The sequence below is a fragment of the Pholcus phalangioides genome, unplaced genomic scaffold (assembly GCF_987345545.1).
Source record: "Pholcus phalangioides strain wild (caught in Gottingen) unplaced genomic scaffold, Ppha-v1.0 ptg000016l_1, whole genome shotgun sequence".
NCBI classification, from domain to species: domain Eukaryota; kingdom Metazoa; phylum Arthropoda; class Arachnida; order Araneae; family Pholcidae; genus Pholcus; species Pholcus phalangioides.
The window spans coordinates 5,046,827-5,074,533 of NW_028301609.1; the positions used below are offsets into that span (position 1 = coordinate 5,046,827).

Here is a 27,707-nt window from a genome sequence, read left to right on the forward strand (position 1 = left end):
TAAAGATGCCTTCAGTTCGATCCTGACAAGTAGCCGATGGGAGAAAAATATCTTAAAACATTTTCACACACACAAAAGATTTTGAAAAAAAAATCTAAGATCTGTCTTTTTTTGGAAAATACGAAAGAAAAATTCCAAAAACACATCCAGCGATGTTCCAAAAAAAAAAAAATTCAGGAGATATCAAAGACTTTGCAAGTAGAAAAAAGGGGAAGGGTGGAGACTCAAAATGTCTGTGCTTAGAAATATTCACATCACAATGCTTGTCTTAAGCCCAGATTACACTATAAAAATTTTATAATAATTCTTTTACAAATGCAACCAATAAGCTAATATCGGTTGCGTTTGCTCGAATGCAACCGATAAATTTATTTGCTTTTTCCAAGTTTTATAAAATCACTTTCATAAACCTTTTAGAGTGAAATCCCATCCTTAGATTAGTCTCTTCTGAAATATAAAATTTCACTTTTTTTAGTTTATAGACCGAATATCGAGTAAAATATACTTGTAGGTATCGGGGGGGGGGGACCTTCAAACGTCTTAATCCGGCCCTGGGTGAACGCCGTACGTGGATAACGTTGTTTAATAAACGGGGTTTTTTTTAAAGTTTAAAAAAATTAAAAGATTAAAAATTTAAAAAATATTTAAAATAATTTTAAGTATTTATACTTTTTAAATAACTTTAAATATCTAAGAAGAAAAAAATTTAAATTTTTAAATTAAATTTAAGTTGTTAAAATATGTAGTGAATTATATTCATAATGAATTACAGAACGGCTTATAATTTTGGTCTCGTCAGTGGCCGTTGTCGACAGGTCTTATTGTATAAAATTGTAAAGTATGGACGAAAGGCAGTTGAAGTTGCTATATCTCCTTCATCTCAGAAGGAAACGGAGGGATAGACGTATGTGGGTACATCCTATTGATGAACAGGGACCCTCATATGGTGTTTTTAGGGGTATTTATAGCAAATAATTAAAAAAATTTCGTGCAAAATCATCTTTAAAAAGTAGCCATAGATGCTGACGAATTCGCTCCGCATCCGCATCGTGTGGATATCTCCGAATAACCCAATTGTCAAAACTTCTATGTGCGGATGCGGAGCCCGCACTTAGGGCCCTTTCACACGGAGCGGATGCGGATGCGGACGCGGATGCGGGTCCGGAAGAAGTGTTAACAATTGGAATATACTGCGCCTTTCAGACGAGCCGAAAAATCTCCGCACCTAGGAAATGTTCATGCGGGTCCGGACGTCGTCCGCATGTGTCAAAACCAGTGCGGGCTCCGCATCCGCACATAGAAGTTTTGACAATAGGTTTATTCGGAGCTATTCACACGATGCGGATGCGGAGCGAATTCGTCCGCATCTTTGGCTTTTGGTGATTTTTCACGGAATTTTTTTAATTATTTGCCATAAATACCCTTAAAAACACCATATGATGGTCCCTGCTCATTAATATAATGTACCCACATATGCCCATCCCTCCGTTTCCTTCTGAGATGGAGATATAGCAACTTTAACTGCCTTTTGTCCATAATTTACAATTTTATACAATAAAACCTGTCAACAACGGCCACTGACGGGACCAAAATTATAAGCCGTTCTGTTCATTACGAATATTTAATTGACTACATACTTTAATAACTTTTAAATTTAATTGAAAAATTTTAATTTTTTTCTTTTTAAATTTTTAAAATTATTTAAAAATATAAATATCTGAAATATTATTTTAAATATTTGTTATTTTTTTAATTTTTTAATCTTTTAATTTTTTTAAACTTTAAAAAAAAAATACTTTTATTAAACAACGTTATCCACGTACGGTGTTCACTCAGGGCCGGATTAAGACATTTGAAGACCCTAGCGCTTGAATATTTTTAGTGGTTCCCTCGATACCTACAAGTTTATTTTACTCGATATTCAGTCTATAAACTTAAAAAAATGAAATTTTATATTTCAGAAGTGAGACTAATCTAAGGATGGGATTTCACTCTAAAAGGTTTATGAAAGTTATTTTATAAAACTTGAAAAAAGCAACTAATAAATTGCAAGTGCAACCGATAAATTTATTAGTTGCTTTTTTAAAAGAATTATTATAAAATTTTTATAGTGTAATCCGTACTTGAGGCCGGGATTATACTATAAAGTTTTGTAAAAGATCTTTTATAAAAGTTGAAAAATTCAACCAATAGGCGCATCGGTTGCATTCAAGCAAATGCAACCGGTGATCTTAATGGTTGAATTTTTCACGTTTTATCAAAGAGCTTTTACAAAACTTTTATAGTGTAATCCCGGCCTAAGACAGAATTGTGATGTGAATATTTCTAAGCACAGACATTTTGAAAGTCCCAACCCCTCCCTTTTTTTATACTTGCAAATTCTTTGATATTTGCTGAATTTTTTTATTTTTTTTGGAACATCGAATGTTTCGGATGTTTTTGGATTGGATTTTTCGAACATTGGATGTGTTTTTGGAATTTTCTTTCATATTTTTCCGAAAAGACAGATTTTTTTTCAAAATTTTTTGAAAATATTTTAAGATATTTTGTCCCATCGACTACTTGTGAGGATCGGAATGGAGGCATCTTTAGGCTCAATGATAAAAACCACCAAAGAATGCCTCTAGGCTGCCTATGGGCACTGAATCAGGGGTGAAGGAGAAAAATAATTACAAAAATTGCGAAAAAACAGTTTTTATGCACCAATTTCGAACTAAGATGCGGACGAATCGCCCGCATCTTCAGTGCTCGTTTGAAAGGGTATGCGGACCCGCGTCCGCATCCGCTCCGTGTGAAAGGGGCCTTAGGTTTCGACACATGCGAACGACGTCCGGACCCGCATGAACACTTCGAAGTTGCGGGCGAATTTCGCCTCGTCTGAAAGAGGCTCCGTATATACCAATTGTTAAAACTTCTTCTGGACCCGCGTCCGCATCCGCTCCGTGTGAAAGGGCACACTTAGACCTTAAGGGGTCCCAAAAATTCATATTTGCCCAAGTCAGAGACATTTTAGTTGTAATGGCAGTAAAGACCGTTTTGCTCACGAGACTCATTCCTCTCACGAGACTTTTTATCCAACAAAAAGTACTTAATAATCGTAGAAGGAAAAGTAAGAACTGATTTTCTAAGAAAAACCGGTTAAATCTGGTCAAGATTCAGGGTCAAGCGACGTAACGATTACGTCGACGACGTAGAGATCAACATAACGCGTTACGAAAGGGAACAAATTCCACGCCAATCGAAAACTGGGGGTGTGATCAAATCATCCAATCAATCACTTCCGATAACTTATGACAACATTTTACGGGACGACGCTTCCGATATATCGTGTAGTTCCTTATTATCTGAAGGTTCATAACCTGCTGTTTTCTTATCTTTGGCGCTTTATGGCGTGGATTTTTGGCTGCCTTTTTCCTAATCTCAATACTACGTAATTTTCAGAAACATAGAATTATTTTGAGATTTAATAAGGATTTATTTCATTAAATGTCAATAATGATGATGCATCAGTTCTGGAGATCATGGAAGGTACATGCAGCGTGGAAAAAAATCTTGAAGCCGATGCTGTTTTTGATTAATTAGGAATTAAAAATACTCGTGATGTCACAAACTTGTATCTGATAAGTCGCCAATCAGGCAAATTCTGATAGGTCGATAACCCTTAAGAGGGACTAATCTCCAGACATCTCTCTTTGCGTATCCGTACGCCATGTGCTCAATAAATACCGCGGTAATTTCAAATTTTGGTTATAAGACTCGATTACTTCTTCAAGTAATTACCATCGACCAGAGCAGTAAAGATGTCTGCCGCAGCTGTTGCCATTCCTTACGCGGAGAAGTTCCCCGAAGAGGAAGTCTTGATCCTCGATCCTTCAGAATTGTACAGACCTGAACACAAGAAACAGGAAGACTTCAGAGTTTTCACCGATGATAATGTAAGTATGGTAATTCTTCAGAAAATAATTTGATCTAATATTGATAGATTTAGGTGTCGCATTACACCATATACTAATGACGAATGAGATTTGAGACCTCTGGATCTTTCATTGGCTTCTTAGGCTTTGATAAGTGCTGTCTTAATGCATGGGCCCACACGGGCAGGTCCAGGTGGGGGGTACAAAGAGGAGGGAGGCTTGTTATAATGAAATCTTGATAAAATTTTTATATTAAGCAATTTGTGCAAACATATTGTGCCTCGGGCCTCAGAATATACTATACATGTAAAACTTTCAAGATCTCTCTAAGGATCTATCATTTACTCGCAGAGGACGTGACAGCAGTTTATGTATGTAATTTAAAATTTTTTAAATTCCCATAAATAAAAATTTTGAGAAAATTTCAACCGTTCTTTTTAGTTATTGTAACGAATAAATTTTTAAATTTTATATTTTTGAATTGAAATATAAATAATAAATTGATCACAATGCCTTTTTTGCGAAGTTTGTCAGCATTTACTTTCAAAAAATATCTATTACCGATACCGGTTGAAAAAGTCTGCTTCAGAATGCCACTAGATGTCAGCACTATTTTTTTCAGTTTTTCAAAACTGGCGTGAATAATTTAATTCGAAAAAATATTCTCGTCTTAAATTGGAAATCTCTTCTTTATTGATTACATTTTATGCCCAATATTTTACAAATTGCAATTTTAGTTAATGTTTTACGGTTTCAGAAATTTTTCTGAAACGGTAGTTAGTTAGCGATATTTAGTTAATTTTAAGGCAATTGTAATCGTATATACAGGGTGTCTCGTATACATAATAAAGCTCGTATAAATCTTGATAAAGAAAGAAAGAAAATTATAATGGGAAAAGTTGTGATTTGGGAAATCGCAGCTTACGGGATTCGTAACAAAGTAATGTTTGGAACTACGGTTAGATTACATCCCGTATTTCAAAGAAATTTCCCAGTCTAAATTTTTCGGGACGCAGGTTTTTGTCATCTCCCTTTTCTTTTTCCTAAATTCATTTTTGGAAAAAGAACTAACGGGATCTCATTCGTATATGTTTACCATTCTATTCAAATCAGTTATGTTTAAGCCGGAGCGTCGGAAGTGTTTTAGACCCGTGGGTGCTTGGCTTGTGTTTTACGTTGGAGACTTCGATTTGTAAATTAATTCTGGGGCGTGCTCAATCTCGTGGCAGAAAATTGCGTGGGTGATCGAGAGCACTCCTGTCTCTAACGCCGCTGTGTTTAGACTTTATGGTGACCATATGAACATATTTTCTCTGACATTCCTTTTTGCTTTCACGTCATTTTGGCCATCCCGATTTTTTTGTGAAAATTTCCCAAGGCCGGGCCGTAGCGGGTGAGACTTGGGGGGGGGGGTGGTCTGGTCCCTTCTCTCCCCCCCCCCGAAATGTGTGAAAATGACCGAAAAAAGGAAAAAAGATGGCCCCAAATCTATTGTTCTGTCACTTCCCCCCCCCCCCCGGATGAAATTTCTGGCAACGGATCTGAAATGACCTGTATTTTCGTCGAAGCCTACATGAATTTTTATTCTCGATCGAAATTAGGGAATCATTTTTCTCAACTTACAAACTACTTCGTGAGGATCATGACAAAAAATACAAACATTCATTCCAAAAATGTGTCATGAAAAAAATATTTGTCTTCTTTTTAAACCACTGAAATTTGAGATAGTGCTTCATTTTTCGAGAATTGGGCTTTTTTTTTGTGTGTTTTTCAGCAGTAATTGGCTGCTGTGCTCATTTTTGCATCATGTTTGGTTATGAATAGGAGGCGATTGGCCATATTTCCAAGAAAAGAAATACGGGAAATCTAGTTATTTGTTGGTGATTTCACCAAATTTCCGGATTATCGAAATGATTTTCTTTTTTCGCATAAATTTCTAAAAATAATCTCTCGTACAATCCGAAAAATTTTCATCATTAAAATATCGCTGGTGACTTTGGAAAAACATCTCGATTTCTGTATGTCAGGGGTGCACAACGTTTTCAGTCCGTGGGCCAGATATGCGCTATATCTGGCGCTCGCGGGCAAGACACGAAGATATTTCTGGCGACCATACGGCCCTTATTTTACGGGACATTACCATAATTTTGACCGTTTCGACTTGTTTTTATAAAATGTCGGATTCTTTCTCGTATTGATATGATTTCAACGAAGATTACCAGAATTTTTCTTCTTTGCTTAAAAAATATTAATTATGACTAATTATCATAATTATTTAGTCATATATATACTCATCTCGCGTACTTTGTCCAAAACACATTCTTTTCTTTGATTAATTAAATTTCGATCCATTGAAACTTGCATTAGCCCTTTATTTCCCACCATTGATGGTTTTACAGCAATTTTAGCGAGAGTTGATAACTTTACTTACCGTCCACCAGTGTTTGGATGCGTGTGGTTTAGTAGTAGTGGTATTTGGTTGCGAATCTAGATACGTAAATCATGCGTCGAAATTCAATTTTACTCCACCGAACTTCGTTAAGTAGTAAAAATACTCCTTCAAATTTTAGGTAAGTTTTTTTTTCTTCAACAGTTAATATTTTTTTTATGAAAAAACAAATTTCATTTTACCAAATTACCCCTTAAAATTTTGGGAAAGAGTGAAATTACCCTTCAAAATATTTTTTTCTGATAGCACTGCCTTCAATAGCAATCAACATCGGTGGAAAAACGCCCTCGTTTCAAAATATGTTCATGTCTCATAAATTTTCAAGTTTTTACCGAATTTATCGTTCTCTCCAAATTTATGTAACAAAACGTATGTCTATAAGTGTATTTTGTATTTCTCTTCTAGATGAACCCGATGCAAATCAGAGTTCGAGAGACTTACCTGAACATGCATACTTACCAGACTGTTGATTTCGTACGCCGGAAAGTAAGTTTTCAATATGATCATTCCTGAATAATAATTTCTGAGAAGAACTTTTATTTATTGGATTTTACAATAATTTTTTTTTTCTTTTCTATAGATGGACTATTGGTTCAAATTCGACAAGGCCCGTATGACTATCCTGGAGGCACTGGAGCTCCTTAACCGTCTCGTCGATGAGAGTGATCCAGACGTAGACATACCGAACATCGTCCACGCTTTCCAGACCGCCGAGAGAATCAGAGAAGCTCATCCAGATAAGCCCTGGTTTCAAGTCACGGGTCTGATCCACGACCTCGGCAAGATTATGGCCCTGTATGGTGAGCCTCAGTGGTGCGTCGTCGGCGACACATTTCCAGTTGGATGCGGAATCGCCGATTCCGTCGTCTACAGTCACAGCAGCTTCCACGACAACAAGGACATGACGGATTCCAGATACAACACGCGACTCGGCATGTACAAGGAGAACTGTGGGTTGGAGAATGTTATCATGTCTTGGGGACATGATGAGTATATGTATAAGGTTAGTATAACTTGGTTCTAGACTTCTAAATATTGACTATATTTAAATGATGTAGATCAGAGGGGTCTTCGACGCATGACCCACGGATCACATATGAGTCCTAGAATCTTTACAGTGGCCCACTTGGAGAAGAGGCTTATATAGTAACAGAATTCATAGAAATGCTGGGGAAAAACCTTGGGAAATGTATTTTCGTGGTGGGGAAATATTTAAAGAAATATTTTCATAGTTAATGAAGATTTTCAAATCAAAAAGTTAAGATATTTAATTAGAAAACTAATTTAAGAATAGATAGATAAAACCTCAGAATAAATAAAATTATCCAATAATGCAGAGCCCCCTTGTTTGAATTGAATCCATGGGCCTCATTGGCCCTCCCCCCAAGTTAAGACACTACTGTGTGAATCTAGATACCGCAGTAGGGCTTTTTGGCCCTTAGGCTTCATAGAAAGTTCTTTGACCCACAATGTTTGAAAGGTTTAAGACACCTGGTGTAGACAAAGCCGTCAAGGCCATAAACGTGGAAAGAATAATGCTCTGGGGCAGATATATATCCGGGGTTTTTGATGTTAGTATTCCTACTACATCTAATCACCCTACCTCGGAAGGGGGAAGGCTGCGTTGTCATAGCCTTGATTGTTGCCATCGATAGTCCAAGATGCCGGATTCTCATGTTTTCCCACTTGAAGGTAGTGAAACTTCTCTGAAAGGTTACCTTTTTGGTGCTCCTCTGAAGGGCCCGTTTTTTTTCCTTCTTGATTTTCCCCTCTATTAGATCACATCTATAAAGTGACCACATCTTAAAACTGCAAGTCCTTTGAGAACCTCTCGTCCCCCTTCGGGGCAATAGCTGCAATTGGCGATCGGAAATAGAACCTGGGCCTTGTTCAAAAGGAAAAAGTCCTTTTGAGGACCAGAAATCGTTTCATCGTAGAATAAGATGGGATTTTGAGCGATGATTTTCTAACTGAACATGAATTTTACTGAAAATTGCTAGTAATTATAATGAAATATTTAATACATAATTTATACCGGTGCTCTTCAACTGCTGGTCCGGTGCCGGCCCGTGGGGATTTCCTACCTATTTCCCATTTGATTAAATATCATATTTCTCTATATTGGTTTTTATTTCTGTCCGAGTCATCAGTAGATCTATGTGAATTATTTCTTCCAATTATATACTTTGTCCCCTAATTATTTCTCCCATTTATTAATTTTTTCTGGTCCTCAAATTGTTTCCCCCATTTATTTTTTTGCCTGTCCGTAAATTATTGGTGAAAAGGTTGAAGAGCACCGATTTAAACTAGGTATTTTCAATTATTACTGCTATCACTGTAAAGGGTGTTCGCTGCTCGATAACTTGTATTGCAAAGAAAACCGTTTTACGTTATCTAACAATTTATGTGATTTACGCTGGGAAAAAAACGTTTGAATAATTCGCCAATCTTTTTCACTTGCATTGTCACAACTATTGTACAGTAAAACCGGGCAGTTTAGATACCTCTATATCCTGGACATTTCCCTATATTGGACGGTTTTGAATGGAACAGACCATTATCCTATAACATAGAATGTCCACAATACTGTATCTCCATGTCTTGGACACCTCTATAACTTGGAGGGATTTTAATTGAACCTTAGGTGTGCAACTTAAACAGGTTTTACTGTATTAAGTTCCTTACTGGAACATTCATTGAATTGATGTCTTGAATTTCGTCTCCTGCAGGTTCTAAAGCATAACGAGTGTTACCTTCCAGAGGAGTCCCTATACATGATCAGATTCCATTCCTTCTACCCGTGGCACACCGGCAACGACTACAACCACCTCACCAATGAGAAAGATCAAGATATGCTCAAATGGATTCGGGAATTCAAGTAAGTAATTAATATTTTTCTTTGATAGTTATATTCAAGTTTGGTATCAGATTCGAATGATTTACGAGATCGATGGGTTAATGAAGGCTTTCATGGCCAGTATCCTGATGAGAAGATGGTTCCAAACTAAGGATGCGTTGTCCTGTAGTGGCATTTAAACTTCCAGACGTTTCACCTAATAACTGTAGTGGGTACTCAGGTACGTTTCATCTAAAGCCGGCTGTCCAGACAGACGCATATTTACAGGAGAGTCTTAGAGGGATATAGCCCAATTGGCAAATTTAAGGAATAAGTCGTCAAGAAAATTAGTAAGATGGGAGAGAAAGGCAGCACAAAATTTCTATAGCTCACGGGCAGTAAAACTATAAGCCTGCCTATGCCTTAAAAGCGAGGTACTGGGTCATTGATAGACAAAACGAGTAACCAAAAGAGTTTGCAAGCATGTGAATGACCTACAGAGTGTGAGGGGACCGGGTCAGGGATAGTCAATGAAATGACTAATGCCCCCCCCCCCCCCACTCACCGTAGGCATAACTTTTTACCAAGTTTTTACTGCTAGAAAAGTCTGCATATAATGACATGAATTTGTTTTATTTTGTTCACTTTTTATGAATTTTTAGTATGACTTTTGGATTAGACTATTCATATTGATAGTAACGAAACTAGAATTATTAATATTTAAAAAGAAGGGGAGATAGGACGCAGCCCATTCTCGCGAGAAAAATGAAGAAAGCCGAAATTCTCTCGCTATAAGTCTAGCTAAAAATTAATTAATTTTGGGTAAAAGGTTCCAAAAATCGCGAAACAGTGCTGCGAATTGTCGAGTATAAAAATGAGCCACTGTGCAATCGTGTGGGCATCGTGCCAGACCAGTGTTTCCAAAAGTGGGAAATATCACCCCCGGAGTGGGGGGAGATGGTCCAGGGAGGGGGGGGGGGTGTGATAGAAGTTTTGGGTTTAGTATAGGATTTCTATGGGGTAGCTGGAAATGGTAGAAAAAAAATTTGAAGAAAGGGGCGATGGAACGAAAAGTTTGGGGAACTATGTGCTAAAGTCTAGCATCTAGACTCTCATCGCGAGAACTCTTTCGAACTCCGTTCGCGACGCAGTGGTGGTTGGCTGAAGTAAGTTTTCTGTGGGATTTCCGATTTCAGGACGATAATGCGGGCCCGTCCACCATTTAATGAATAATTTCATGTTTATATATCACTTCTTATAGGGAAATTCTTTGTTGGTTTTGAAATAAATTTGATTTCATTAGTCGTAGCAATTGTGATTATATTTTACCTGTAGATTAAAAAAGCCTCTCCTCACAGAGCGGGCAGACCTTCAACCCGATACTCGCATAACACGAAAGTTCAAATGTTTGTCTATTTTACTTGAAAATATGGGAAAAGATGGTACCACTTGTATACCACAAAACTAAGCATAACTATGACAACATAAATAATTTGGAGCCACGCATATGTATACAACACACACATACGCACACGTTCCTGCATGTACCAATTCGTTACAAATATCGCAGAAGAATGTGTACGAGGTGCATGTGCTGTCAAGTAGTGTATTAAAATGGGAATTACGTGGGCTGTATTTCGTGAAATAACGTTGAACGTCACATATGTGAGATAATTATAGTAACGATTAGAGTATATTGTAATTTATAAGTAACTTAATGGAAATTATCTTCATCTACGCAATTTATTCTGTTAAGATTAGGAATTCGAAATTGCTCAGTTGAAAAATACGGGGATGTATATTTATATAAAACTTCACGAAAGCCAAATATGGGAATGTCCCGTAAAATACGGGTAATAAGGTTATTTCTTGATACATGGTAAAACGATTAAAAATATAACTATATCTTTTTTTTTGCAGTAAGTTCGATCTCTACTCCAAGTCTTGTGTTGTTCCCGACATCGAAGAGCTGAAACCGTATTACCAGTCACTCATCGACAAGTATGTACCTGGAGTATTGGAATGGTAAAAAAACATTATAAGAAATATTCATGGAATGAAGAGACATTTTCGGATCATTTCCTCAATATGCGAGGAAAATTAGATGAGGACAGGGTTACTTCAAGCCTTATTCGTCAAGACAGTGTCCGATATTTCCTAAAAGCATTTATATTGAATGACATGCGGATGGAAGTACGTACAGTACCTATGACTTGGTTATTTTTAAAGATATTCGTGGAATTCAGTTCCCTTTGTACATATTTCTTCGATTTGAGTGTTTTTATCGAGTTCAAGACAGGTAATGAGGAGAAAAATGGATTGACGTGTAACTTTTTTTTTTTTTTTTTTGTACGTGTTATTTTTGATTCAATTCAGTGGGACCACGCTGTATACTGATATTATTATACATTTATAGCCAAGAAAGTTACATATCTTATCGTAGAAATGCGATTTCAAGCGAATTTCGACATCACTTATTTGATGTATTGCTTATATTTCCTACGTGATATAATGGGAATTGATCACGTTGTAGTGATTATTTTAAGATTGATTTTTTTTATTACCCTTCTTTGATGGAGGATGTACGTAGATGAGTTATTGATATCTTTTGACTTCTAATGATTAATTTTGTATATAATGTGTGTCTTGTCTGTCTGTCGCAAACTTTTTTAAATGGATTTTTTGTCCGCATTTTATAATAATGTATGTGAATATTTTGTGACTTTAATGTGAATTTGTCATGACGGATTTCTTGTAATTAAAGAATATTTGTTAAGCTATAGCTTGGTTTGTTTATTTTCTTAAAAATTAATATAATTAGCAAGATCTCGAGGCCAGATCAAAAGCAAAACGTGGAAACGATTATAATTTTAGGTAAGGTAAAGACGCATCGGAGATGCAGTACTGGAAGTTCCAAAAGGTGATTGAAGACCAAAAAAAAAATTACTAGGAAATTTACAGTTATTTAACTTACAAAATTATTCCCATCTTGAAAGAATTGGGACAGGCATCTTCAACCTGCCTGTTGCTCGAGAGCACCATGGTCTTTCCTAAAGCCCCCCAGAGTGTAAAATTAAACCCTCGTTCCAATTAAACCACTTGTTCAAATTGTATTCAAGGTTGCAATTTGCAGACAAACTTGCCGTAAGGGTTCTCGTCTTTGATTGATATGTACAGGCGGTGCTATTGAATGGAAGGGGTTGAATTTCTCTGAATTGGGCACTTAAAAAAAGACTCCTTACAGTTCATGAAAGGGTAGTGATTCTTTGATTAGATATAGGAAGTGATTTTCAATAACACATCTTTACCAGAGACAAATAAGAACCTCCAAGGCAATGAAATGTCAGATTAGATAGGTGCAGCCAAATTCGGTTGTAATGACAACTACGCGGCCGTAACGTCAACAATTGGCAGTCCGGACTCATTCTCATGAAGAATAATATTAATGAACCCCCAACGTTGATGAGAACACATCGACCACGGATATGACAACTCATTTTACGCCCGTTTGTATAACGTTTCGTTAAGAAATTCTTAGAATTAGGGCAATGCTTGCCTGTTTTATTATAGCTAACGATGAAAATAAGATTTATCACAAGTTTGACGTCCGACTTGCTTATTGACATTCCTGCATTTTCCCGTAATTTTGCCCTTCTAGACTAATGTCTCTCTCTTTTCAATGAAGTTTCTTGCCCTAATGCAGCTGTTCTCAAACTTTTGTAACCTGCGGCACCTTTGCCAAATTTACGGTTCATCTGCAGCTTCCCAGAATAGTGTGGTACATATTTTTCCATATAGAAGAACCATTTCAAAGCATAAATCAGATATGTCTCCCTAAGTATAATGAAATAACATTTACATGCGTAGTATTTGTTTGCATCTGATTATAATTTCCAAAAAACAAAAAGACCTTAAAACATCAAACTCGGTTGTAACGATAGCACAATTATAATGCCGAAAGTTCGAGAAATCTTCGATGTCGTTATTTACAACCAAGTTTGACTATAAACTTGACATGTTATTTTCTCAGCTCACAACACATAAAGAGACCCCGGACATTAATGTTGAAACGAACTTTGGAAAGAAAAATTTGCCTCCACCAGGAATCTGACCCTGGTGCCTCTTGTACATACAAATTTGAAGGTTTTCAATTTTTGGCGAAGGAAAACAAACTTTTCTTTAAAGAGTTCGCGTCTCCGCGTTAATACCCAGAAAGTTCACTTATGGTGAACAGTTTGCTTTCTATCGAGGGGATTGGATTTCAACTTTTTCATCACTGCAAGGTCAAAAAGTGCCAAAAAAAGTCGTAAAATAGCTTTTGATATTATATATATATATATATATATGTTACTGCCAAAGCCCGAAATGCGGCCAATTCGCGACGAGGCCGACCACTTTGCGAATTGGTTTTTCGCAAAGTGGCCGGAAATCCCTGACCAAAGCTCAATGTGCTGATGCAAGACAACCCGGTAGGAGAGCCAAATCTTTTTTTTTTATCGCCAACGTGTGATACTTGTCCATATATAGCAGCTGTATTGGATTAGCTCCATGTGACGAGAGAGAGAAACAGTGAAATTTTAGAGAAAAATATAAAATTAATTATATAAACACATCATAGTTTTTTCTGCCAAATTTTGGAGGAAAAAATTATTACCGCATTTTGACTGCAGTTTGATGGGTTGCCATAACTAACGTAGACCTAATTATCACCAAAAAATAAGCCAACATGACGGTGATCCCGAATCATGTATTTTGTTATCGGACTTTGTTCAGGGATCACCAGCCACTTCTCGAACTTGCTCAATATTTAACGAAATTGGCCAATTAGCGAAGTGGCCGGCCAGTCACGAATTGGCCAATTTCAGGCTGGAACTACCATATATATGAAAAACAAATTACAGTGGTGGTTCCCAAATTGTGATAACCATACACCCCAGTGATAATGCAATAATGGTCAGTAATCGTGGGGCTTGTATCCCCTAAGGGACACAGCCTGGGTCATGTCTGGTCTTAAAGTAATCGTGGGGGAAACAGGTAAACTGATAAAAGAAAATGAATAGCGTTAGTGACGGTGCAATATACAAAGAAGCAGTGGCGTCATAACATGACCCGACAGGGCCCTGAATCATACAAGAGCTTTCTATGCATTTTTTCAATTTCTTTTTTCTTTTGTAGTAGTAGTAGTCGTATAGTACAGAGTGGACCCATAAATTCGTATCATCTATCGATTTTCCATGTGACACATTTGAAAAACCGGTCTCGAACTTCAATCAAAGAATTATAATAGTTTTATTTCATAGATGGCGGAAGAGGCTTCAGTCATTGATGTTTTCTCACAAATGTGATTCTCGCAAGGTGATTCTAAATTCATAGCACAAACGTTAAGAGAATATGATATGACATTTAAACAAGCATTTTTCATCATAAAATGTGCGGTCGAATCGCAATAGCAGCAAAGGTGATACAAGGTGTTTTTGGAGAGTGCGCAACAGCAACTGCACCAAAAACAAATATATTTTTCCGATGGATTTACTGCGATACGTGCCATCAGCCATTATAGGGTGCATATGCGCCTTCGGATTGGAGTTTGTTTTCTTATTGGTGCAAGGACCATCAAGGTTCATACTGCGCCAAACAATGATCAAGCGATGTAACAACTTGTGGTAGAATTTTCGTTACTTAAAGTTGCACCACACACATGAGAAGGCCTACCACATTACAATAGTCACGAACATTTGCGTACTTAAGATCGATCTTTAGAGAGCGCACATTGGTTTTGAGGACCACAAGGAACATCTCCCAGAGAAATTTTGAGCTACTAACCTTCAAAAAGCATTTTAAATTAACAGAAATAGATAAATACATATAACACACAGCCAGTAGTTATTTATTTTCGATATTTTAATTTTTCACAAAAATATTTGAAAATATTTTTAATTTTCGATCATCTTGGGGGAGAATACAGTCAAACCTCGTTAGTGCGTCACCCGGTTAACACGTCACTCCGCTTACCGGATCACTTTTTGGAAGTCCCAATTGTCCTCAGGCAGGAATTGGCACAGCTATGGCTTACTCCGTTTAACGAGTCACTCTGCTTACTAAGTCATACTTTTGCTCTCCCAAGAGTAACTCATTAACGAGGTTTGACTGTATATATATACAGGTAAGTACTTTAGAGTCCTGTAAGGTTCCCCTGTGCTCCAACTTCCAATTAGAAAGTTGTTGCCCTGTCTCCCCTGATGCCAACAAACAAAATTCCATGTTTTTAAGTGCAATGTCCACTGAGATATTCGAATTCCAAGGAAATTTGGGGGGAAAAAAACAGCGTTAAATGCGAAAAAAACCGTTTTACCCGCATTTAAAGCTGTTCTTTCCAAAATTTCCTCCGTTTTTCGAATATCTCAGTGAACATTGCACTAAGAGACATGGAATTTTTTTTTTTTACATCAGAAGAGACAGGGCAACAACTTTCTAGTTGGAACAGACACAGGAGAACCGTATAAATATCTGGATTTTTAATTTTGTTGCACACTGTATTTTCACTCCCAAAACTGGTACAGGGTTATTTTTGAACGCCCGTTGAGCATTTTTTATTTTTTGAACTGGAATCATTTCTACGAAGAACGGTTGATGAGATAACGGCAGTGCTATATTATGCTGTGAGGACTTACAGGACCCCCTCCCTGTATCGGGGCCTTCATGATGTTCGTTTCTCCCTTCTGTAAGAAGGGAAAAATCACGAAGGCTCCGCCTGTTTATATGCGCTAAATAGGTCAGTTAACCCTTTTGAAGAGTAGACATTTTTCAAAAACCCGTAGAAAAAAGTTAAACAGGTGAGACCACTATGGGGCCTTCCCCCCTCCCTTCAAAGAGAACTATTATTATATTGGAAAGGATAGACGGCTTTCTTCTCAGCCAAAATATCAAGGAAACATTTTCTGGATATTATGCTGTGAGGTGAACTCGAAAAGAAAAGGCATCTTTTCTTCCAAAAGTCCCGGCGGAGACAAGATGACTTTTCTTTCCGAGTTCCACCTCAGAAAAATATCCAGACAGAAAATATGTTTTTCCTTAATTATTATATTAATTTGATATACTCTCATCAGAACGTTTTCATTTAAAATGGGGGGGGGGGGGAGGGTAGTGACCAACACTTTGGGAACCATTATATCAAGGCAATGGAGGTGAAGAAAGAAAATTTTCATATTGCCGTATCTTAGGGGCGGCAAAATATTATTTGCCTCAGGCGGCAGAATTTCTAGAAGCCAGTAGACTATATTAACTTTAAATATAAAATGTCTACCACAGAGCGAAATTTCTCATTATCAATAAACTTATTGGTGGAGTACGTAAAGCGTAAAGAGTGTAGAACGTTGGTGGTAAAGCTCTGGCTTCAGGTGAATTTGAAATTCCTGCGCCCTCAATGCAATTTAAAATATTTCTGGGAGATTTGCCTGTTGTGAGCTTATACATTGAAATCGATCTTATATGTGCTGTTCACTTCCATTTGGAATTCAACAAAGCGTTTCAACTTTCAGGTGACTCGAAGAGCCTACATACCGCTCTCAGAGAAATTGTGTAGATTTTATACTGCCTTTTACCGAAAAGTATGCGCACCTATAAAATACACTGGGGGGGTTTGATCAAGGTCATACCGGCGGAGAGGGGGAGGGACTTGGTGGTCTGCCCGGATAAAGATAGCCTAATATTGTTCTATCACTTTGGTTTCCCGAAATTAAAGTGGTCCCCCTCCGAACGAAATTTCTTTCTACGGGCCTGGATTTGATGCTCTGAGCACCGGATCAAACGGGGCGCAAATTTCTCTCTTCAACCTCTCCTCCAACATTACAATGGGTACCAAAGTATATGCCTGCCCCGGCTCTGACTAAGCATCTGTTACTGCCCTACTTGTGTGAGCTAACTATAGATTGAAGCCATTTTTGAATGGCCGTTCTTGCGTACAACTAATGAGATTCAACCCCAGACTTGTCAAACTGAGATTAGTATGCTATCACTCATCCGTACTCACCCATTGTTATAGCACTCTGCTATGCAAGTCCAGATTCAAATCCTGATTGAAGACTTTGTTTAGTCCTTTAGACCCTTTGAGCGACACACACACACACTGACGAAATATCTCACCCCCTTAAAAGCCTCTTACTTTAGCACTAAAAAGCTCAGATACTTTGTAAAGTTTATTTCTCAATAGAGTTTCCTTATACCCACTTAGTTTGCACCTGCTGAAAGTCGTCAGAAAGCCTATTTAATTAAAAACGATATGGCATTTTGAAGAGGCTTCAGTGATTTCTGCTGTGCTGCTCAAAAGGGTTAAATTTGTTCAAAATCAGAGAAAAAAAAAACCACTGATTATAAAACAATAAGAAAAAAAATTGAGAATTTTATTCTTAAAATCAATAGTAAAAATAATTTCCAATCCATGAGAATGAAGACGTTAAAAAAACAAGACGAAACATACAAAAAAAAAAAAAAAAAGAACAACCAATGAGAGAAATGGACTAGTACATATTTAGTTCTAAATACACTAAAACATAAGATAAATATAAGAAGTACACAACCATAAGACACCATTCACTACGCTAAAAGTCCATTTACATAAAAAAGAAATTATGCATACACTGAAATCAGAACCCACCTTATGAAATCTTGGAGATGGCAACTAACTTGTCACATCAATAAATAACAACATGTAAAGATGTATATTGCTTATATTATCAATAAATTATGAAAATTCATTAAAATGTGTGTATTTAAAGTCATGGCATGAATAAGTATAATTCCGATTTAGTAATATGTACTTCAATTTGAGAATGTATTCAACTTGGTAACATTATAAATCACAAATCCATCATCGTTATGAGAAAGTAATATTTAACTGGGCCTTGATTCTATCTTCCTTCAAATTTTCTTTCACAAAAACATTAACATGAACAACATATGTTATTGATAACAACTGATAGGTCTAGCTCAGGACATTGTTTCAGAAACCAATAATTGACAACTACTGTGGAAGCAACTCCAATCTGGTTTATCCCTTTAGTATTATAGGATATATGATATGATAAAACCAATCTACAGGGTAGATACTATCGGCCGTCCAATAATTGTACACATGATTCCTTGTGAACAACTAATACTGAAAAGTGTTTTCAGTTTTTCGATTTGACCAATAATTATGGAGTTATAATCCATTAAAAATTGATGACGTCACTTTTGAATCCTGCCAAATTCACCAAAAATACAACTTGGTGTTTTTAAGCTGATATAGTAATCAAGAAAGCTAAAGCTGTGCAAGCTAATTTTTTTCCCTTGCCCTTTCCCTCAAAAAAATTTACTTAACAGGCAAGGAAAGAAAATGACCATATTTTTTGGCAAAAAAGAGTTGATTTTGGGTAAAAATTTTTTTTAAATAGATTTCGTTTGGCAAACACTTTACAAATCTAGCGATAAATTTGCTAATATAGTGGGGTGAAATTAACACTTAATAACAAGGTTAATATCACTCTATATGGAAAAGGAAAAAGTGCCAATCATGAAAGAAAATAACTAAGCTTGGCTTCTAACAGGGTAGAATATGTCAGTTCATTTTTAACTAGCGGAAACCAGCTGCATGGAGAATTTTTTTTTTTTCGTTGGATGTTTGGCGCATCACTGACTATTAGAAAACTGACACATCACAAAAATTTTATAACTCCTTTAATATTTGTCCAATCCTAAAACGGGAAACACTTCTATATGAGTTTTTCACAAGGAATCATGTATGTAATTACTGGGCAGTTGATAGTATACACTTTGCTATGTGAATACTTTAATAGAAAGCCAACAAAATATAATTTTGATTGTAAGAATTAGTTATACCTGGAAATTTTTCCCATACTTTTTAAAATCATTTATGTACTATAAACACAAGCTACTTTGGACCTGGGGTCTTTCTTTGTCCCAAAATGATAAAATAATAAAACATACTCTAATTACTCTAGAAAACTTTCTGGCTGGAACTACTACTTCAACAAACACCAACTCTTGCCATATCACTGTATTGCAATTTACTGCCATTAATGAGATAGGTTGGAAATGAAGGCACTATCTATCGGTGGTCGCCTCAAGTTCATTTGGGAAAATATCTTATTTATATCCTCCCTCGAGTTTGAACCTGGGACTGTGATGTGATTCACTGTGGTAGACGAGCATCTTACCACCATGCTCCTTAGGCTTTTGGGTGGAACTAGTATCGGCGAGGAAGCGGCACTAAGAAAGGCAACTGAGTGTATTAGGTAGTTCATAAATGGCAGATTAGGCAGCAGCAGCAGTGGTGGTTTTGTATACTGTGATTGCATATTCTTTTATCTCTCAAACTGTAAACTGTGGAGTAATCCAGCTTTGTCATGTTATGTAGGGGCCTAATTAAAAACACAATTTAATGCTTTTAATTGTAGTTGCGACTGAAATTTCATTTAATCTTTTATTTTTTTCCCGAAACATTAACTGAAAATTAAGCTCTGGTAACCGAACAAATACGACCTACTTTGTCCTAACTAAAAATAAAATGGAGGTAAGTGTTGAATCATTGGGAATAATCTAAAAGTGTGCAAACTGTTTCTTCATTGTCAAAAGATATATTTCCAAGATCGTTGAAAAAGCCTTTGGAAGATTTTTCACTGAAACTGGAAATACAGTCTGGTTTTGCGAAGACTATTCATCAGGTCAACAAAAATGAAATTTTGAAAGGACCCCCCCCCCCCCCACCCAACCTTCTACACATGTGACTGTATGACTGTTTAGGTGAAACTAGTCAGCGAAACGTTTATAAACCATTTGAGAAAAAAAAGAAATGAAGCAGTCAAACTTTGAACTATGAAATAAAAATTTATAGTTCCTGCGGGTAAAAGCATCACATCAAATGATATTCTTCATGTTCAAGAAACACAAAGAGGTAGAAGAAAGAAAAAAGCTAGAGTAAAGCTAGAAAAGAAGTGAAAAAGAAGCAAACACAGCAAAGCCAAAGAAAAAAAAAAGAAAATACAATCTAGAAAAGAGAAACAAATATGAAAAAACATATGGACTTCTCATCAAGAGAGTGTTGTTTAATGATTTAGGATAGGAAAAAGTGAAATGGGCCAAAGTAATGGCCAAAATGGTTTTTTTTTTCAATTAGCTTAAGTAAAAAAACAGTTTTTTATATATTTACATAAATGTTCAAACCTCTTTCACATAAACTTTATTTCTTGAAAAACTCTGCATCTTGGAGAAAAAAATTCCTTCACATTTACTGTACTAAATTACTGAATTCCTCTCTGTTTTGAAGAAATTTTTGAAAAACTCTTTTTAAAGGTCAAGTCATGATGATAATGAAAAGAAAACGCAGAGATTCCATTTCTTCCGCATAAATCTGGTTTTTTTTTCTAAAGGTGAAAGATACTGATAAGAAAGGAGATTATTTATATTACAACCCCATTGTGTTGGTAGATTTTGTCAATCACATGTGGATACTATAATTGATGGGATGCTGTGTGGATGGCTTGTTCAGCATGGCAAAAAGCCAACAGAAAATTCAAAATAGCTTCAAAAAAGCAGAGTTTGGAGCCAGTCTTCTTAGTACAGTGCCCAAGTGACACAGTGGTAAGATGCTCATCTTTCACACTATGAAGGCAAACATCAAAGTCCACGGGTTCGAATCCAGGCACAAAGAACATCAGAAACAAGTTCTTTACCTACCGAGCCTTGGATAACCACTGATAGATGGTGACTCCATTTCCCACCCACCTCCACTGGTTAGAAATTGTTGTATTACAATAAATGACCAGAGTTTCAGCGATGAAGTATCAGATGGGATGGTTCACTGAAATTTCAACGATTCTCAGAACAATGCTAAAGATGCAATTTCAGAACATTGGGGACTTTACAAAAAACATTTTCGAAATGTTTTAGAAATTTTATTTTCCAATTTTCTGGAAATGGACAGTGTTCACTACACAAACTTCAACACCTGCGGCACCTTAACTGATACTGAAATTATTGCTGAATGTATAGTTGATGAAATACAGCTGATTCAGAGGAACTAGGAAAAAAGTAACAGTAAAAAATTTTGACTGCGCCGTAAAAATGCTGCATCATTTTCTGGAGCAAACTGAGAAGATAGGGCAAGAAATATTTGCAGATCTTGCTAGTATAGATGGCCTTGTAAGGCTCAACAAGCAAAAACTATGCATCAATCTAATCTTACAAATTATTTTAAGGTACGTAAATAAAATTTGGATTGAATAAAAAAGTATTCAAACTTATTTTAGTGTGATTTAGATGGCTTTTTTCTCAGCCAGAGATATCAAGGAAACAGTTATTTTCCGGATATTATGCTGAGGTGAGCTCGGAAAGAAAAGTCATCACGTCTCCGCCGGGACTGCAAGAGGGCCTGGGTTCGAGTCCCGGCGGAGACGTGATGACTTTTCTTTCCGAGCTCACCTCAGCATAATATCCGGAAAATAACTGTTTCCTTGTTATTTTAGTGTATTTGCATATAGTGTAATTGAACACTGATTGTGTAACTTAACTAAAAATTTCATTAGTATGTAGTAAAATATAGAACAGTAATTTTTAGTTTTTCTCAACTGAAATTTCATTACTTTCAGCATAGTTTTTTCTTCCTTCCACTAAAAAACATGATTTCTCGAAAACTCTCTACCTTGATTTTTTTTCCCGGCCCCGTCAGTTTTGAGATAGAGAGGTTTGACTGTACATAAATATAAGCTAGTCTATCGATATAAAAAAATGTTACTAGAAACTTAAACGTAGTAATAATATTGGGTTTATTGGAAAGTGAATTTGAAATTTTTAAAAAATGGGCCAAAGTAGCCAGCATTTACGGTAACAAAGAAAAATAATTGTCAAATTCACACAATGGGTTATCAATGAATGAAGAACTATTAACCTGGGAATGAACATTGCTGCTCTTCAGATTCCATAAAAAATGCTCTGCTTTGGGCATTTTTTGAATCACATAAGTCTATTCTGTGTGTACCACCAACTCGCTGGAATTTGAAGCTACTGCCAGTGTGTGTGTCACAGGAGGCATCATTTTTATAGCAGTCGGGAAAAGTTTGGCTATCACAATATTCTTCATCAGGCAATGGCTGATCAGAGTCTTCAGAATGATTTCTGTCATAGAGAGTTTCAGAGAGATGCTCGTGAATTTCAATATTGCACCTAACTTCAAATTCCTCACTCATCGGGAACCGTTTGCATTTTCCAATTATGTGACATATTTTCTTCCCCCAGGAGCCATCTGGAAGGTGCCACACTTGTTCCACCTGCACAAATGTCATAGAATGATTCAGGGCAACAAATGAAACTACACCGCCACCGAGTTAAACACATGATTATATATACGGATATTAATAGCTATGAGAAGCATCAGAAACTTAAGCCTTCTTCATTTTTTGGGAGTTAGCAGTAAAGAGCAAGTTGTTGAGTGGCATTTGTTAGGCATATAAATAATTTTCTACAAAATTTATAAAAAAAAACTGGCCAGTTCTGAAAGAAACCAGCAGGTGACAGTAAATGTGTGCAATATGCTTGGAAACATGAAACATTGATGCTCTGCAAATGGAGTGGTATAGCTTATGTGAGCATTAGGGATACATCAAGATTGTTTGCAACCACGGGTATGTTACATTCGCGATTCCAATAAGGACATAAAAGTGCAGCACAATCAATCATCAAATTCAGATAAAGCTCAACAAATCTATGGCAGAAGATTCGAAATGATGTAGAAATCAAACCAAGGGTCATATAAAGATGTTTTGAGGTAGTATCCACTTCAGAAACACCTTTTAAGCTGAGCAAACTTTTAAGCTAAACACTAAAAAATGAAGAAACAACTGAATGGCCTGTACATGAAGATTGTAAAAAAACCAAAAAAAAATAATAATAATAATAAATTTCTGCAATCGATAAATGCAGTGGCACTTGAAGTTAAGGTAGGCATCTCCAACCTTTGTGAGGAGTGCTGGTGATACTGATATGTGTCTATACAGCATTTTGAGGTGGTTCTTTGTAAGACTTTTCTAGTGACCTGCCAATGAATGTCAAGCAGTGCAAGGGAGCTTAGGAGACAAAAGTTTGAGAACCACTGGATTGATGTGTCCAATTGAACTGAAACCAATTTTCATCTACAGATTCTGAGAGAAAGGAAGAGATTTGCTGAGTTTCACACTAAACCTTTTCTTTCTGCTCTTTTCTGTCCATATTGGAATTATGTATATGAAAACACACATGGTCACAAACATTAGCACTGTTATACTTTTATCATTCACACAACACCACTACCTAGTATACTGAGTATCAATGGTCCCTGCTGTCAAGCACAGTGAGTTTTGGTGTGCTAGGCTCTCTATGGTAGTTTTCTATTATTAGCATTTGTCAATGACCTCTTGGTAAAACACAAAGTAAACTAAGGACCCTAGTGCTATGCACGTCTTGTAATTATTACAATCTCTTAATGATGCAAAAGATTAACATACTCTTCACAATATTGCATTATTGGCTTCTGAAATGTATCCTGAGGCACCCTTAGCAATCTCTTGTAGACCAATTTTAGAAAACTCCTATTACAGACAACGCTTCATTTTATGAACATCATATTTACGAACTCGCTCTATTTTACAACCTGGTCCTATGTCCTGAACAGCATGCCACAGAGTTAATGTTAAATCTCACTCTATTTTGCAAACTGTAATTTCTGTTAACTATATTTTACAAATTTGTTTTTCTTCTCTGCTATTTTTTATTATTTTTTAATTCTTCTAGCAGCCTCTGAGTTTGTTGCAATCAAAGATGATCTTCAATTCTGACGTTCTGTGTTTCTTAAGAGAAAATATAAGAAGGGGGACAGGGAGGAGAGATTCACAATTTGTCATCACTCATCACCAACTTGCAAGTGTTTTGCGAACAAGTGTGAGGAAGGAGAATTTGATTGTTGGCAGGGGTGACCATAAAGTGAAGAAGCATTGACACTAATTCGCGTAATCACTTTTTGTGCATTATGATTGGATAAACTGGTGGTTTGAGAAATTGTCTGGTACAGCTTATTGATAAAGCCATTTCTGAGTAGAGTTGATCCAACATCTAACTACTTTTTGTCTACTTTCTTCTTTGCAATGCCAACAAAACAGAAAATATTGTGCTTGATAGTAGATGGAAAAAAAATATTTTGAAAAAAATTTATGAGTGAACTCTTACAAAGACATTGATGGATGGTACCATCCTGCTTCACATCTCCAAGAGGAGATTTTGAAGCGTTTCCCAGGAATGGGATCTTACAAAGACAGAAACAAAAAAGTACAGGATTTCAAAAACTACAATGAGTATTATAATCAAAGATCAGCAAAAGATTGTTTCTGCAATAAGTGGTTTCAGCAGCATTCCATCATATCGAAAATATTTCAGATAAGCAAGATTCACGTGAAATGTTATAGTACATCAATTCCATGGAATCCTAATTTTTTTTACCGAAATGTTGCGATAAAGCAAACAAAAGTAAGTATTTTTTGGGTTTTTTTTTTTTTTTTGAGAAATTGTCAAATAAACTCAAGTGACCAATTCATTTTTCATATTTCCCATATTTTTTTAATCTCTCCATTTATGAACTTTTGATTTTGCAAACTAATTATCGCGTCCGTACAAGTTAGTAAAAACAAGCATCGACTATATAATGAAACAAGTTTCAAGATGTTTTTTTCTGTATGCACACTACCAGGTCATAACAGTCCCAAATAATTGCTTTTAAAGCCAAAATTTATGACTGATGATCGATTCTTCTGAAATTTCAATATGTAATTTCCTAACTTTCTCATAAAATAAATTGGGCAAGAAAGATTTCTGGAATAATGGCAAAATTAGCCAACACATCAATGAATGTGCATTATAGCCAATTGTTCTAGTCGCCCCACCCCTCCCTTTCTACTAACACATGCAGTGAACCGTATTCAATTCATAACTTTAAAAAAAATTAAATGCATTTTAATATTATTTTAAAACAAGGGGAAAAATCACATACATATTACACTGCCAGCAGTGATAAGCTATGGACAAAGCTTCCATATGCGATTATTGAAAAAAACAAAAACTTTCCAGTTTTCACCTATGTACACGCATACACACATACATGAATCAAAGATTCCAACCTGATCAGGAAAAAACCGAATTATTTGTACATTTATGTGGAATGACTGCATGCAGAATGGAAAAAAAATGCTTACAGCATCACAAATGAAGAAATCCATCAAAAAATTATTCAGAAGATTTTGAATAAAACAAGAAATATCACCAGGTTTCACACTGATAGATAGATCAGGAATATTCAGGCAAGCAAGTTTTCTCCCAATTCATCAAAATGGTAATAAGATCTACTTTAAATCTGTGAGCTTCGATTCAGAATAGATATATCTACAATAATGTTCTTCGCAATTTAAGTACAATGTGTTATTGGCATTTGTTTTTTTTTTTTCCACCACACTACTGCCTGCATATACAGTTTCTGTGACCTTCTTTAAGCGTATGACAACAGGAAGGGAGGACTCAGACTGCAGGGACCCGGCCTGGCGATAACTGTGGGGATGGCAACACACGCCTTGTGCGCTTTCTTCTACGAGGGCGATGCCACAGGTGTCGTAACCGGTAAAAGATTATCAGCACAACAACCACTCCAGAGATTGCAAAGAAGGCATTTAAGGAATGCCAGCGAAATTCATGAGGTATGCTGCTCACTGTTTGAGGTGTGTCCCATGGCATTTTAATCAGCTGCTGGTCGACTGGTCCAGGATGAAATGGTAACGGTGCATCAAGGTTTACAGACAGCAGCTTTTGAGCTTTGTACAACATGCTGAAAAAAAAATCATCATATGAAAAGAGTCAAAGAAAATCATAATCATCATTCAGATTGTTGAAAAATTAGAATATTGGAATATGAGGAAACATTTAAGAACAACCAAAGTCCCTGATTTGATTGTTGGGTAAATAATTAGACAAAGTACACAAATACCATAAAATAACAGAAAAGCTTTTGCGGATAAACTAAGCACAAACCTCGGTCCAGACCTATTAAGTGGATGAGGCCGAACCCATTTAAGCTGTGGACAAGTTGGCAATGGACGAGCTTGAGGTGTACCAAGGTGGTGTTCTAACACCTTTGAATAGCGATAAAGATGATTACCTGAAAGAACATTAAATAAAAATAGACACTTGAGAATCGGACAGATATTTAATATAAAAACAAACATTAATATGACTACAACTAAATAACCAAAAGTCCCAACTGAAAGCAGAACTGCAATTGAAAATAAAAATAGTTCATGTATTACCATCCATTCTTTGAGGCAAACTCTTCAGATCCATCACTGGTTCGGACTTCAACTCTTCAAAAAGTGGTGGCATATGAGAAGTTGTGACATATTGCAGTAATGCATCCAACAGCCAGAAACAATCTGGTAGAAAAAAAAAGAAAGTTTTTAAACTGGAGAGTGGCAGAGAGCCATTCTGATTTTGATTGAGTGAAATATAAAGCAAAATTGTGTATGTTATTCACAAGAGTTAATATCCATGCAAGCAAATGATGATGACCGGCAAGTGAAATCAAACAAAAAAAGATAATTACATACTACAACTTATATAAGCACCTTTTTAACTGGTGTGCCACTGTATTTCAATAAGTGGAGAAAGTTTGCCACAAAAAAATTTAAAAGTTGATCCCAATAATATAATAAAACTTGTCTTTAACAGAACATGCATTAAGTCAAAACTTGTCTTTAACAAAACCTGCATTAAGCCGAAACTTGTCTTCAACAGAAAAAAATCTTGGTCTGTATATTTCAATGCCGAAATACACATTAAAATACCTGAATGAAATAAAAACTCTGTCTAACATGGAAATGGGAAGGAAAAATTTACAATCTTAACAGAAAATTTTACACCAACACATCAGCTGTTTTATGACCAAGTGACCAAAAAGGATCGCACAAAATATTAAATTAAGTAAATTATTATCCCTGCTTGCCAATGCAAGTTCTACTTCACCCACCCTTAGATTAGCAAAACCTGTTTCTGTACCTCTAATCCTGTACCATGTTAAAAAGCTATACGTAGTGAAGCAGTTGCTTTCTGTAACTGTAAAAAAAAATTCCTAAAAGCAGTCTTTTCTATGGGAGAAATCAATATAAGGTTTGGATTTTCAAATGATATGCAAGACTTACAAAATTTTATGCAAACTGATTTCTGTGATTGCAGTGCTGAGCGGGGCTGGAATTAGAGGGAGGTGGGCGACAATTGCCTCGATGGCACAATTTATGGGGCAGCAAATTTTAGGTGCAAAAATCATCAAATTTTACAGTGACTGGGGCTGAGGATTACATAAACATTAACAACAATGTACAAACTGAACCTGATGCGACAGATATTGACACCCTCATTGAAAATTTCAGAGAAAGTAAAAAAGAATGTA

General features: G+C 36.2%; 2 protein-coding genes across 3 annotated transcripts in view; one reads left to right on the top strand and one right to left on the bottom strand.

Annotated features, from left to right (window-relative positions):
* The first annotated feature begins 3,285 nt into the window (after window positions 1-3,285).
* Miox (Myo-inositol oxygenase) lies at window positions 3,286-11,979 on the top strand. The gene is made up of 5 exons (XM_089245857.1): window positions 3,286-3,935; window positions 6,769-6,849; window positions 6,944-7,366; window positions 9,093-9,241; window positions 11,120-11,979. The coding sequence occupies exons 1-5, from the start codon at window positions 3,801-3,803 to the stop codon at window positions 11,226-11,228; spliced, it is 897 nt and encodes a 298-aa protein (XP_089101983.1). The 5' UTR covers window positions 3,286-3,800; the 3' UTR covers window positions 11,229-11,979.
* Window positions 11,980-22,015: 10,036 nt separating this feature from the next.
* The window catches only part of S1P (membrane-bound transcription factor site-1 protease), a 37,032-nt gene continuing 31,340 nt past the window's right edge, over window positions 22,016-27,707 (bottom strand). The window contains exons 25-28 of one of the 2 annotated variants that reach the window (XM_089245858.1): window positions 26,572-26,694; window positions 26,297-26,423; window positions 25,979-26,093; window positions 22,016-22,521 (exon numbers count right to left, since the gene is read on the bottom strand). In XM_089245858.1, coding sequence (XP_089101984.1) covers window positions 22,138-22,521; window positions 25,979-26,093; window positions 26,297-26,423; window positions 26,572-26,694 — 749 coding nt within the window. In that variant the 3' untranslated portion in view covers window positions 22,016-22,137. Of the gene's footprint in view, window positions 22,522-24,780; window positions 26,094-26,296; window positions 26,424-26,571; window positions 26,695-27,707 lie in introns of those variants that run through there. The other variant, XM_089245859.1, reaches the window with a different exon arrangement.

What these genes read in the sequence shown, in the direction of transcription:
- Miox (XM_089245857.1), top strand. Translation starts at nt 3,801, where the DNA reads ATGTCTGCCGCAGCTGTTGCCATTCCTTACGCGGAGAAGTTCCCCGAA. An exon ending in GAGTTTTCACCGATGATAAT is followed by an intron (nt 3,936 to 6,768) that starts GTAAGTATGGTA and finishes TTTCTCTTCTAG; the next exon opens with ATGAACCCGATGCAAATCAG. An exon ending in AAATGGATTCGGGAATTCAA is followed by an intron (nt 9,242 to 11,119) that starts GTAAGTAATTAA and finishes TTTTTTTTGCAG; the next exon opens with TAAGTTCGATCTCTACTCCA.